The sequence below is a fragment of the Pongo pygmaeus genome, chromosome 14, assembly GCF_028885625.2.
Source record: "Pongo pygmaeus isolate AG05252 chromosome 14, NHGRI_mPonPyg2-v2.0_pri, whole genome shotgun sequence".
Taxonomy (NCBI): Eukaryota; Metazoa; Chordata; class Mammalia; order Primates; family Hominidae; genus Pongo; species Pongo pygmaeus.
In genome coordinates, this window is record NC_072387.2 from 26,879,654 (window position 1) to 26,894,489 (window position 14,836).

At 37.5% G+C, this 14,836-nt stretch overlaps 1 protein-coding gene across 2 annotated transcripts in view; it reads right to left on the reverse strand.

The window, feature by feature from the left end:
• XPO4 (exportin 4) overlaps positions 1–14,836 on the reverse strand; it is a 124,877-nt gene that overhangs the window by 85,536 nt on the left and 24,505 nt on the right. For both annotated transcript variants that reach the window (XM_054447269.2, XM_054447270.2), the window contains exon 2: positions 4,491–4,596. In XM_054447269.2, coding sequence (XP_054303244.1) covers positions 4,491–4,596 — 106 coding nt within the window. The remainder of the gene's footprint in view (positions 1–4,490; positions 4,597–14,836) is intronic.

A 14,836-nucleotide genomic window follows, 5' to 3' on the forward strand; every position in this document is an offset into this window, starting at 1 on the left:
TAATAAATAATTAAAATAAAGCAATAGCTTCTAAAAATGTGAACCTATTAGAAAAGATGTGTTTAAAGTTCTAGGAGTTAAAAAAAAAAAAAAGGGACCCAGCTCCATCTATTTAGATCACTTAAAGAGAAATATGGTACTGTCTCATAAAGGTAATTCAAATAAGCTCTCATTATAAACCTCCTCTTAAAGAAAATGATGTTTGCCTATCTTCATTTTCTACTGCAATAGTAAAAATTTTAAGGACAAGAAACTGGAAATCCTTAACCATGGATTTCAACAATGAAGCAAAATCTAAGGTACTCTCAGAATTTTAGTTATAGAACTCCAAAGACCATCTAAATCAATTCCTCCATTTTACAGGAGCTGAAGGATGCCCCAAGAGACAGAGAGGAAACTGAGGTCACATGGCTGGTAAATGTTCCTTGGGCAATACTAATCTACCCTGAAACACACACGCCACTGAAGACAGAGCAAATAAGCACTTTCATTGTTAATGAGCACTGAAACATTCCTATTTCTAACTATTTGTTTTTACATTCAAGCCTTTTTCTGCCCTTTGGAGGTGGGTGGGTGTTGGATGTGAGGGGGCAGTTATAGAAGATGAATATTCAAAATTTTCAAGACACAAAAGTTTCTTAATTCTTTTTCTTAGACACCTCTGCATGGTATTAAATGATGATCTCTAAATGACTACTCCCATAAGAAGCTGACTCTAAGAATGGAAGAATAAAAAAAAAAAAAAAAAGCCAAATTCCTAATTTAAAAGAAGAAATTTTCCTAAACTAATAAATTACCCTTTCTCATAAAAACCATTATTAGCTGTCATAAATTTAACTTATACATAGTAGAAATATGCAAGAGATGCTAGAAGGTACTCTAGAAGCCTACCAGTATGAAATTAGAACTTCACAAATACATATGAGTTACTTTTGCTCTCTGTTATAAAGATGCCTGAAACTACAGGGTTTTCATGAAGAACTCACAATTCATCTAGCATTTTTTTTTTTTTTTTTTTTTTGAGATGGAGTTTTGCTCTTGTTGCCGAGACTAGAATGCAATGGCACGATCTCGGCTCACCACAACCTCTGCCTCCCGGGTTCAAGTGATTCTCCTGCCTCAGCCTCCTGAGTAGCTGGGATTACAGACATGCGCCAACATGCCCAGCTAATTTTGTATTTTTAGTAGAGACGGGGTTTTTCCATGTTGGTCAGGTTGGTCTTGAACTCCCAACCTCAGGTGATCCACTCACCTCAGCCTCCCAAAGTGCTGGGATTACAGGTGTGAGCCACCACAGCCAGCCTCATCTAGAATTTCTAAACTAACTACTTTTGGGAAGATCTGCCACTGACTAGGACACTGTCCAGAGAATAAATTATTTTAGGTCACTTTAGCAAAAGGCTTTCATTTGCTACCACAGTAACCTTCTTTAATAATAATTATGTAAATAAAATTCATTTGAATTTTGTCAGCCATCTGAAACTAAACAGAAACACAGAAACATGAAGACAAAAGTTAAAGTTAATAATACAGGAAAAGCACTACATTCTGACCAAAAAGATTTTTTAAAAAAGAAAAAACCCCAGTAGTGAAGCCACAGATATACAGCTACTACAATCAACTCTCTGGCCTTAAGTATTTCTGTCCAAAGCACAGGCAATATAAGCTCCAAAAGTCTACTCTTTGACTCAGTGATACCTATGCCCATCAACTAATGACAAAAAGTCTCGGATGGAAGATGATTTATTAATTCCCAATGACTGACAGCACTACTAAGGAAACAATTTTCCAGAGATGTAAAAGTTTACTAGTTTAACTGACTTTTTGGTGGTTTATTATTTTGTTTTGTTTTGGCACTTCTGAGATCAGAAGTCAAAGAAATCCATTTCTCCCTGAGAAAGAGCAAAAGAATGCCACAAAGTTAGCTCCAGAAGAAGTAAACCAATCCCTCACAGTTCTTGATTATTTCTTTAACAAGAATAGAACTCACTTGTTTTTTTAAAGGAACATTTGACCCTAAAAAAATTTAAATTCCTAAGTGCCAAAGACTTCTGAAGTGAAGAAGTCTAAAAGTGCTCTTCTGACTAAATGCACAAGCATGCCACATGCACGCACAGATACATACACCACACATACACAGAAAAGAGCAAAGAAAATAAAAACTAGAATGAAAACAAAAGGATAAGAAGAGAAAGAAATGAGGAAAAATGAGCAACATATAAAACTCAAGTTAGAAGTGAGAAGGAAGTATTTTAAGAGGCCAGAAAAGGGAAGCATCAAAGAAAGTCTCCCCTTTAGTAGAATATATTACCCAGACCTTCTATAAAAACGACACACAATCCCTAAACAAGAATGTGAAAATTCTGAACTGCGATTGACTGCCACTTGTATGAGAAGTCTTCGTAGAGGAATTTACCCTTCTGTGCTGGTGGCAACCGAATAAGGAGTGAAAAGATTTTCTGTGAAGTTTAGATGTAAACATTAATGTAACACAGGGCTTTGCAGTACATTAATGATTATGCTTGTAATACATGCACTCCACCTTTTAAATAGTCAGTGTCACAAAACCCAAACTCATTTTAAAAGCATGGCCAGAACTAGCAATACTACTCTTTAGAAAATTTTATCAGGAAAACAAAAGTATTCCAAAACAAGCTCAATCATAACAAAGCAACAATACTTCATAAAATATACATATTCTAAAAAGGAAAGAATGGTATAAACAAATACACTCTAATAAAATACTTGTAAGTTAGATCAACTATTTCCCAACTAGTGTAGAATGACACTGAATTCCAATAGAAAGTCAGATGAAACACTGATGGAATCCTAGTCAACGTCGTTAAGGCATATGCCATGAAAACCAGACTCAAATTATTTTAGGTTAATAGTTTAACACAACGGTTTTCTAAATCTATTAATGCTGAACAATTTCAAGGCAGTAAGGATGAGTTAATGCTCCCTTAAACTCTTTACGCTGTTTAGTTTTGCTTCCTTTAACATTGAGTTAAATATCCTCCACAGGTATACGTTAAATCTTCTTAGTGCCAGAAACGAATCCATACAACTATAAAAGCTGACCACTGAAATAAGTAAGTTAATTAAAATGGCTTCAGTGAGAATTTGAAAGGTAGTTGTTGAACCTGTTCCTCTGCTAAGACCTAACTCCTAAATGAGACAGAGCCACCTTCACCACTGTTGCTAGTTCCTTGCAAACAGAGAACACAGCATTTTTTAAGCCAATTACATTTTTTAAAAGCTGTTTAAAATCAAGTATATGGCCATGACATTTACCTCACTGTTCACAAAGTGCTTTTACATAATGAAAAGTAATTACATTTTCACCTCACGAAACAATTTAAGACAGCAAATCCATTAAGGCAAATGGTATCGTTATTGCCATAAGGCAGATGAAAAAGAGGCCCAGGGAGGTGAAGTGACTTCCTCAAGGTGCACCACTGGCACCTAGATGTCATAGTTGCTACATCAGCACTCTTTTCCACTACAATCGAACAACTCTCTTTCATAAGCCCTTATATGTAAAGCATTTTTAACACATAACTTTAATTGTAGTTTATTTCAATCTGGAAACCAGCCTATTGGTAGCTATAGATAAGCCTTACTAAAAGCACAAGAGTAAAAGTCAGATGTTCTAGTTCCTAATACTCGACTAACCAATTTTATGGTCACAGACGACTCAAGTAGCCTACTAGAGCCTTACAAAAGATGGCTCCCACTAAAAAAATCAGCCAGCAGTAATCAGGTTATAAAATAACAATAACCAATGAAGTCTCTCTTACTACTATTGAAAAATATCTAAGAGACAGATGGCACATCATATATAACTCTTAGAAAATGCCATCTTTGGATAAGACAGTTATATTTGATTCTTTTAGAAGAAATCTTTTCTGTACATGTCAGACATAAGATACTCATAAAACATATTTGACAAAAGAAAAAATTGGTGCTTTATTTTAGGATACATACAGCGATACCCTATGCAGAAATGACTAATATTCATTAAGCAAGCTGAGTACAAACTAAATGGTAAAAAAAAAAAAAAAAAAAAAAAAAAAACTATGGAAAACAACTAAAAGAAAATGTAGAAATCTCCAAAAACAATCTTAATTTTAAAACTAAGACTGGGCTAAAAGATATTATAGTACATATCCTGTAATAAATGACATTTGAAAACTGAAAAAATACAAAATTTTTCTCTTTACTATTAACAGCCTTCATGTTATGGTCAATAATAAAGCAAATTATGAACACTACATCTAGGGGGAAAAAATCCAAAGTAAAAACAAAGTTTCCTGTCTGGCTTTACAGAATATCTTTAAAGCTACTCCAGTAGAATGATTATTAATTTAAATAATTGTAACTATACAAACCAGGTTTTTAAAAAGGAATTTAAAATAGCTAATGTTTAAGACAGCAAACCCAGATCTGATTATGCCAAAATACTTTATATTTTTTAAGTGAATACTTACCCAAAATATGCTTGCAAACTGCAAATGGTGATTTTGATTTCCTAAATGATAAGAATATGTGCTCTGCATGCTGGCGTTGTTCATTATTGACCATGGAAGGTGGTGCCTTGAGAGTTAAAAACAAGAACAGATACACTTATCTAATGACAAAGCTTAAACAATATCAATATTTTTACCCACAAGAACAGAAAATGCCTTCACTTTTGGGGGGCAAGAAGAACAAATTCTTGCTTTTTAAGGAATTATAGTATAAAACTTGATAATAAATGTTTAAAACATGGTTTCAGAAAAAAGGAAAAAATTCCTGACAAGGTTTGGGTCAGAATCCTTTAAAGGTTTTTAAAAAACCTGCATTTGAGAAAAATAGATACTTATCTAACATTTTTTGGGGTTTTAACATGTAGCTGACTTATTATCACCTTTTCTTCCAAAATATACCACTTGGACTAACTTGACCTAGTTCAAATAACTTCAAAATTCTTCAATACTGGGGATATTGAATCCAAGTTACTAAAAATCAATTTCCAAAAGCAATCCTTTAAGACACAGGATCAAATATTATTCCACCTCAAGTTTTCTAAAATCACTATCAAGCTAGAAAAATTTGGGAACAGTTAAAGTTTGGAATTTATGAAATGTATTTCTGAATAATAAACTAATCACTCAAAAAAATCCAGACTTCTCTTTTAACAAAAACAATTTCTAAAGTCTGCCCAAGTTTTTAAATACCATTTTGGTGTAACAATTGTTCTTCTAAAGATAATAATCTTCTGAGCCAGATCTACCTAAAATGTACATTCCTGTTACATGGTTTGGTTAACTTTTAACTTACTATTAAGACTTACAAATACTTAATTTAGGAAAGGAGGCTAGAGGTAGATGGCAGAAAAATAAACCTTTATTATTCAAACCACTGAATAAAGAGGGCAAATCATAATTTCAATTATATTAAATAATCTAGATGATGAAAAATGTTACAATTATATTAGATCAACACTCATTATAAATTATATCAATTATGCAACATTAGTCACTAATTTCAGTCAAAATAATAAAAAAAAAAAGTTATTCACCCAGGAAAAACTAACTACTGTGAATCTCTGGCTTCAGAGAATTCTTATAATTAGCTAAAGCCAGTTCAGACTACTATTCCTAATCATATAGCACCCTCTACAGTTCTCTAGATAAAAATGAAAATATTTCCATTAAAGAACTGTGTTGGCTGGTCCCAGTGGCTCACGCCTGTAATCCTAGCACTTTGGGAGGCCAAGGAGGGAGGATAATTTGAGATCAGGAATTTGAGACCAGCCGGGCAACAAGGTGAAACCCAGTCTCTACTACAAATATGAAAATATTAGCCGGGTGTGGTGGTGCACACCTCCCAGCTACTCAGAGGCAGAAGCATGAGAATCGCTTGAACCCGTGAGGCAGAGGTTGCAGTGAGCTGATATGGTGCCACTGCACTCTAGCCTGGGTGAAGGAGTGAAACTCTGTCTCAAAAAAAAAAAAAGAATTGTGTTAAATTCTTTAACACTTCTTTAAAAAGAATTTTGAGCGTGGTGGTTCACACCTGTAATTCCAGCACTTTGGAAGGCCGAAGAGTACAGGTCACCTGGGGTCAGGAGTTCGAGACCAGCCTGGCCAACATGGTGAAACCCCGTCTCTACTAAAAATACAAAAAAATTAGCCAGGCATGGTGGTGCACACCTGTAAATCCCAGCTACTTAGGAGGGTGAAGCACGAGAATCACTTGAACCCAGGCGGCAGAGGTTGCAATGAGCTGAGATCCCGCTGCTGCACTCCAGCCTGGAAAACAGAGCCAGACTCCATCTCAATTAAAAAAAAAAAAAAAAATTTACTAATAAAACTGTGAGGGCTGGGTGTGGTGGCTCATGCCCGTAATCCCAACACTTTGGGAGATCGAGGAGGGTAGATCACCTGCCTGGCCAACATGGTGAAACCCCATCTCTACTAAAAATACAAAAATGAGTCGGGCTCAGTGGCAGGAGCCTGTAATCCCAGCTACTAGCGAGGCTGAGGCAAGAAAATCACTTGAACCCAGGAGGCAGAGGTTGCAGTGAGTCAAGATCACGCCACTGCACTAGAGCCTAGGTGACAGAGTAAGACCTTGTCTCAAAAAAAAAAAAAAAAAAAAACTGAACAGCAAACTATATTCTAGAAGTATTTTTGTCTTTCCATTTTCAAATTATTTTGTTTGTTTGCTTTTTGTGTTTTTTGTCTGTTTTGGAGACAGCCTCACTCTGTTGCCCAGACTGAAGTACAGTAGCATGATCATGGCTCACTGCAGCCTCAACCTCCAGGGCTCAAGTAATCCTCCTGCCTCAGTCTCCTCAGTAGCTGGGACTACAGGCATGCGCCAAGCCCAGTTAATTTTTGTATTTTTTGTAGAGATGGGGTCTCACTATGCTGCCCAGGCTGGCCTCCAACTCCTATACCTCAGTGATCTGCCTGCCTTGGCCTCCCAAAGTGCTAGGATTACGGGTGTAAGCCATCGTGCCTGACCAATTTTCAAATTTTTTATTCCCACCACCTTTTCTAGTTCAACAAGATGAGCTTGTGGGGTTTTTGTTTTATTGCTTTGTTTTCTTTTCCTGAGACGGAGTGTCACTCTGTTGCCCATTGCAGGGGCATGATCTCAGCTCACTGCAACCTCCGCCTCGGCCTCCCAAAGTGCTGGGATCACAGGCATGAGCCACCGTGCCCAGTCTTTTTCGTTTTGTTTTTTAAAACAGGGTGTCACTCTGTCGCCCAGGCTGGAGTGCAGTGGCATGATCATAGTTCACTGTAACCTCGAACTCTTGGGCTCAAGGGATCCTCCCGCCTTTGCCTCTCCTGTAACCGGGACTACAGGGGCATGCCACCACACAGGGCTAATTTTTAAATTTTTGTAGAGGGTAGACACCATGGCTCATACCTGTAATCCCAGCACTCTGGATTACAAAATCCCAAAGTCTGCTGACATTACTGACTCTGTGTATGGCATAGAGTAAACACTACTACCCATGTTATACTGCTACAAGTACGAATCTCTGAGTTCCTCAAGCAATTTCTGGATCATACATTCTTTCTTATCATCCTTGAAAAGCACAACACATGCATAATTGTGCAAATTAATATGCTAGTTATTCTACAAACAAAAATTGTCTAAAGTTAATCCAAAAGACATCCTCATTTCCACATACACTTAATCTACTAGAAAGAACAGGTCTGAAAATATAATGAAGATGATATTCTATTTATGTCAGATTTTAGAAATAGTAAACTATAATCTAAAAGTTGATTTATATTAACCACCTGGTTAAATATTATCATACAAACAATAAAATTATCAAGTCAATACATTAAATGGCAGGATGGTAGTCACTTTAGTTTTCTACAACCAAAATTTTAAATTCCTTCTTGAAATCTACTTGGCAATGGTTTCCAAATGGCAAGCTATCTGCATCAGACAGTCCTGGAAACCTTTTAAAACTGGCAAATAGATTTCCAACTCCAAAGGATTCAACAGGCTGGGAGTCAAAACCAAAAATACACATTTTTCCCTCAAAGTTCCCCAGGTAGTACTCACCCATAAAACTCCCCACTGTCAAACTCCTTACCCTTCAAAAATCTTAAGTTACCCTTCAAAAATCTGCTTCCGTCTCTACTTCCTTTATCAACCTTCACTCACCTTTCCCCAGTTGTCCAAGCACAACTAACATCTCTATTCCACCTCACATAACACATTGCTTGTCCATCTCTATTACCCAACTTAGCATAATGGACTACAAACCTTTATTTGCTGCCCCCTGCCCTTCCTTTTATTATTTCTCTGACACCAGGGACTTTATTTATCTCTAAATTCCTAGGGCCTACCACATACAAAAGACAGAGGCATTTAATAGCATCTAACATTTATTGAGCATTTAGGATACGAGGCATTATTTTAGATAGATACATACATAGGAAAGAAAGAAGAAAGACAGGAAGGAGGAGGGAAGTTGGAAGGTAATCTCACTAATCCTAACAACGCTATGAGGAGGAAATATTATTATCCCCATTTTACAGATGAGGAAACTGAGGTATGTAAAGAATAAGTAATTTGCCCAATGTCACACTATCAGTAAGAAGCAGAGCTGAAAATTAAACCCAGGTAGTATGACTCCAGAGTCTTAACTCTTAACAGAAACTACATTTACATAGCTCAAATTTATGTAAGACTCATCATTCTTTAGGCTGTCTGGTAGAAAAGAAAAAAACCTTCCCTAGAAGTTTTCCTCCAGGACCCAATACAGATATTAAAGTGTTTTGCATAGCCTGTGAAGCTTCGGTAAACAAAGAGTAATAAAGGGGCTTTTTGAATTCCCTGTTTATGTTCTCATCATTGCCACTATAGTAAAAGCTTAAAAAGGGTTCACACTTCAGAGATGGAATCCCATAAATCAGAAGGATTGGAAGCAATAGGAGGTGGTAGTAGAGACCCGTGACCATTTCAAGGATCTTCAAAAAAAAAAAAAAAAAACCAAGGATGGGAAAAAACTGAGATTTGTTTCCAGAGTTGGAGCTCACAAATTCCTAACTCAATAGACTGGGCTTTCTAGCCCCAACCCCATGACCCTCCAAGCCCAGCTCAGTTGCCTTCAGTTCACAAAATCTCCTGGAGAACACCATCAGTGTTCTAGGGGCATCCAAAATTAGAACTCTAAAGATTACTTACTAATGAATAGATTAACTGACATATTTCAAGGAGAAACAGAGACACACCAAAATATCTAAATGGTTTCTATTCAGAGTATTTTTCAGGGCTGACTATATGCCAAGCACCATGCCAGAAACTAGGGATACTAAAGGAAGGGAAAAAGCCCTGTCCTTATGGAATTCTATTAGGAAACACAGGCACTAAACAGTCACATAAATAATTCATGAGTCTATAATTTCTGCCTGCACTGACTCATTTTGGCTTCTTCCTCTATCATGTTACTAATCCTTTCCTCAAAAAAGTCAGGAATCCCAATTGTCAAATCCTACAAATCCCACAGCACCTTTCTTTTTTTGAGACAGAGTCACTCTGTTGCCCAGGCTGGAGTGCAGTGGCACAATCTCGGTTCACTGCAACCTCCACCTCCCAGGTTCAAGCAATTCTCATGCCTCAGCTCCTCCAGTAGCTGGGACTACAGGCACGCACCACCATGCCCAGCTAATTTTCTACAGGACCTTTAGACTCTTCTTTTCCCTGGGCAGCAATAATTGTAACTTTTTTACTACTATTAACAACAACATCTACTACTTATTTGCCAGGCAGAGGGCTAAATACTTTACATGCATTATCTCATTTAATCCCCAAAACATCCCTGTAGGAATTATTTCCCCTCTTTTACATCTGGAGAAAACAGGATTCAGAAATTGTTGCATTCCCAAGATGTCAAAGTTAGTAAGCATCATAACCAGAATCTGTTTTGCTAGAAAGGCCCAAAACCTGAAACTTACAGTACTCTTTGTGGAATATTATGAAATATTGTTATGGCAAATTTAATTTAACAAAATGTTTCATTTTGTGTTAGTGGATTTAATTTTAGATAGGATCACTGGCAACCTCCAAAAAGTAAGGAAAGATTAAGGATTAAGATTAAAGATTAAGGTCTGCATGACATTAAAGCCCATGCTTTGAACCTCCTTAAGTATTATTGCTGGGGACACAATATTGGGTAGACTAACATCTCTCAGATACCTAGTAGAGAAATCTGAATAATATTCTTGGCTTACTATACATATCATTTATAGGACCATTAAAAAACAAGAAAATGTGAGAATATTAAAGTCAAACTGAAAATCTGGCATTACTGGTAGATATGAAATAAGCTACAAAACTAGAAAAGAACACATGTTCAACTCATATCATAGAGCTCATTTAAGGATTTCTTAGGTTTAATTTCTCGTTTATCTTTGACAGAGACAGACGGTGCTATGGTTCAAATCTGTTCGCCAAAACCCATGTTAAAATTTAATTGCCATTGTAACAGTATTGGGAGATGGGGCCACGATTAGGTGATTAGGTCATGAGGGTTTGGCCCTTATTAATAGACTAATGCCAACTAACTCAAGAGTAGGGTCCTGAAAAAAGGTTAAATTAGGCCCTATTTCTCTTTCTCTCTCTCTGTCTTGCTCATGCTCACTTGTCCTTCTGTAACAGGATAACACGGCTAGAAGGCCCTCATCAGATGCCGGCACCATGCTGCTCTTGGACTTCCCAGCTCCAGAACCATGAACCAAATAAACTTCTGTTCTTGGCCGGGTGCGGTGGCTCACGCCTGTAATCCTAGCACTTTGGGAGGCCGAGGCGGGTGATCACCTGAGGTCAGGAGTTCGAGACCAGCCTGACCAACATGGTGAAATCCCATCTCTACTAAAAATACAAAAATTAGCCGGGCATGATGGCAGGTGCCTATAATCCCAGCTACTCAGGAGGCTGAGGCAGGAGAATCGCTTGAAACCCAGGAGGTGGAGGTTGCAGTGAGCCAAGATCACAGCACAGCACTCCAGCCTGGGGGACAATGTGAGACTCCGTCTCAAAAAAAAAAAAGAAAAAGAAAAAAAAATTCTGTTGTTTATAAATTATCCAGTTTGTAGTATTCTGTTATTGCAGCAGAAAATGGACTAAGACAGATGGTTTAATAGTCTAATTAGAAAATGACAGATGTACCAACCAAAAACATAAATACTGGTAGTCTTTGACTCATTCACTAAAAATTTTAAGTTAGTGATAAAAATTTACTCAACTTTCAGTTTTCCCTCCTTAATCTTTCCTTACTTTTTGGAGGTTACCAGTGATCCTATCTAAATTTAAATCCACTAACACAAAATGAAACATTTTGTTAAATTAAATTTGCCATAACAATATTTCATAATATTCCACAAAGAGTACTATAAATTTCAGGTTTGGGGCCTTTCTAGCAAAACAAATTTGAGAGTCACTGCCCTAAGTAATCCCTGTCTCTCTAGCAAAGCTACCCTTTCAAATTTGAAAGACGTCCTTTCAAAAACAGCCTTCTAGTATAAGCTCCTTTACATATCTTCCGTTTTAAAGTCTCTTTTCCTCCCAATGTTCTTCCTCTATCACCTTCTCCAATTTCTTGCAAAATATTCCCTCCTCTATAACTGCCTCTTAAATCTATGTCCTCCTCTCTCACATAAAGCCTCGGTTCCTTCTTTGTCTTTCCTCTCCTTCTTCTCTTAAAAGTTGTCCTTAGCACTGGTCCCTTCTGTTTACAAACAGGCCTGCCCTATCTCAAAAACCCCTTTACACAATCTCATGGCTATAGAACCAGAAAGACCTGGTTTCTAATCCCATTTCTGTAGCACACTAGTTGGGAAACCTGCAAAATGCTGCTAATGAATTCATCTCATAATTGATAGGAGAACTGCACTAGCATACAGGTCTCCCAAAATTAATCTATAACAAGTAATACGATTCCAATTAAAATCCCAATAGGGTTTATATGACAAGATAATCCTAACTCATGTAACGGTAAAGGCACAAAAGGGTCAAATTAATTTTTAAAAAAGAAGCTAGGCGAGGTGGCTCACGCCTGTAATCCCAGCACTTTGGGAGGCCGAGGCGGGTGGATCACCTGAGATCAGGAGTTTGAGACCAGCCTGACCAACATAGTGAAACCCCATCTCTACTAAATACAAAAAAAAAAAAAAAGCTGGCTGGTGGCGCATGCCTGTAATCCCAGCTACTTGGGAGGCTGAGGCAGGAGAATCACTTGAATCCGGAAGGCGGAGGTTGCAGTGAGCCAAGATTGCGCCATTGCACTCTAGCCTGGACAACGAGAGCAAAACTCCATCTCGAGAAAAAAAAAAAAAAAAGAATAAGGGGGTAATACCCATCTAAATCTAAACACTTATGAAGACATAATAGCAATTTTGAAAAACAGTATTAGAGCAGAAAAAACAATGGAATGGAGAAAATTCCCAGCAACAAACCTATGACATATGACAAATCAATGAGAAAAAAATAGACTGTATAGTCTGTTTAAATAGTGCTGGAACAACTGGCAATTTCTAAGGAAAAACATAAAAGTAGACAGTTACTCATATTGTACATAATAATAAATTCCAGGTGAACTTAAGATTTAAAAATGAAAAGCAAAACTTTAATAGGAGGAAAACATAGGAAAGTATGATGTCAAAGTAGGGAAGAATTTCTTAATAAATAAAAGGCAAAAATTCTTTTTAAAAATTAGTAAATTGAACTATATTAAAATCATAACCTCCTAAATTTAAAGGCACCATTAAGTAAAGTGAAAGACTAGTCACAGATGAGAACGTGTCCGGAACTTATTCCTTCTGGTGGGTTCTTGGTCCTCGCGGTGAGTGTTCCCGCTCTTAAAGGTGGTGCGAACCCAAAGAGTGAGCAGCAGCAAGATATATTGTGAAGAGAGAAAGAACAAAACTTCCACATCGTGTAAGGGGATCCGAGCGGGTTGCCACTGCTGGCTGGGGTGGCCAGCTTTTAGTCCCTTATTTGTCCACGCCCACATCCTGCTGATTGGTCCATTTTACAGAGTGCTGATTGGTGCATATACAATCCTTTAGCTAGACACAGAGTGCTGATTGGTGCGTTTTTACAGAGTGCTGATTGGTGCATTTACAATCCTTTAGCTAGACACAGAAAAGATCCCCAAGTCCCCCCACTCGACCCAGGAAGTCCAGCTGGCTTCCCCTCTCAAGAAGGCAATAATTGCACTGGATATAATTAACAAAGGATTAATACCCAGAACATAATAACATTCACAAACGTAAGTAAAAGACAACTTATAGCAGAAACTGACAACTATGCCTTCACTCTTCTCTCCTTCTTTAGTAACAAGACCCTAATTTTATTTGCTCAGCAGCAATGCACCTACCCACCTAAAATGACATTTCCTGGACCCATTTCTAGCTAGGAGGATCTATGGGATTAAGTTCTGGCCAATAAGATATTAGCAAAGTTTCAGGTGGGATTCCCTAAAGGGAGATGATTCAGCTAGAAACACTCTTCTTTCCTGTTCCCCAGAAGTAGACATGATAGCTGTAGTTCTACTAATCATCTGGGACCATGAGAAGACTTAAAAGATCGAAGATATCCTCTAAGAATAGTGAAACAGAAAAACAGAAGAACTGTAAGCCCCTGATGACATCCTACAGCCACTAAACCATTCATATACATATCTATCTATCTATCTATCTCCATACTTTTTTTGTGAGAAAAACTAAACCTATCTTTTTAAAAAACACTGTAATTTTAGTTTTTTGTTATATGCTGCCAAACCTAATCCAAACAAATATGCAACAGAAATGCTGCCAATGAACAATAGGCTAGACAATTCAGAGTAGAAAGTAAAAATGGATATTAAACATGACAACACACTCAACCTCACTAGTAACACATGGAAATGCAAATTAAAACAAGGAACTATCATTTCTGACTCATTGGCTAGATAAAAATTAAGTGCAAAAACAAGTGTTTGGGGATGGGCGTGGTGGCTCATGCCAGCACTTTGGGAGGCCAAGGCAGGTAGATGGCTTGAGGTCAGGAGCTCAAGACCAGCCTGGGCAACATGGCAAAACTCTGTCTCTACTAAAAATACAAAAATTAGCCAGTCGTGGTAGCACGCACCTGCAGTCCCTGCTACTCAAGAAGCTGAGGTGGGAGAATCACTTGAAGCCAAGATTGCGTCATGGCACTCCAGCCTGGGTGATAGAGCCAGACGCCTTCTCAAAAAAAAACAAACAAGTGTTTGGGGAAGTTTGGGGTATCATTATAAACTGCTAATGGTAATATAAAATGGAACAATCACTTAGAATTGAGACTTATCTAGAAAAAGTTGATAGTCCCAACCAGCAAGGTATGCACAAGTCCACTTCTACCACCTTCTAGGCATTTATTCCCAGAGAACTTCTCTCCTCTCCCACATACATACAAAGGCCACAAAGATGTTCCTACAACACTATAATAGAAAAAAAAAAAGAAGAAGTAACAATTTAGATTTCCACCAAGAGAGAATACATTGCGGTATAGTCATACATTGGTTTATAAAGCCAGTAAAAATTGAACTAGAGCTATATTTACCAACCTAGATAAACCCTGAAAATTATTCTGAATGAAAATGGCAAATGACAAGACGTGTACAATACACCATTTATATAAAATTTTAAAAACTCAATAGTATGTTATTTACATTTGTGGGAAGAGTATAAAAGCACAGAAGGAAGGATAAGCAACTGTGAAGCCATGATGGCCTCTGTGGAAAATGAGGACGAGGCAGGGAATGGCGTCTACAGAGACTCAAAGGGGGCTTCAA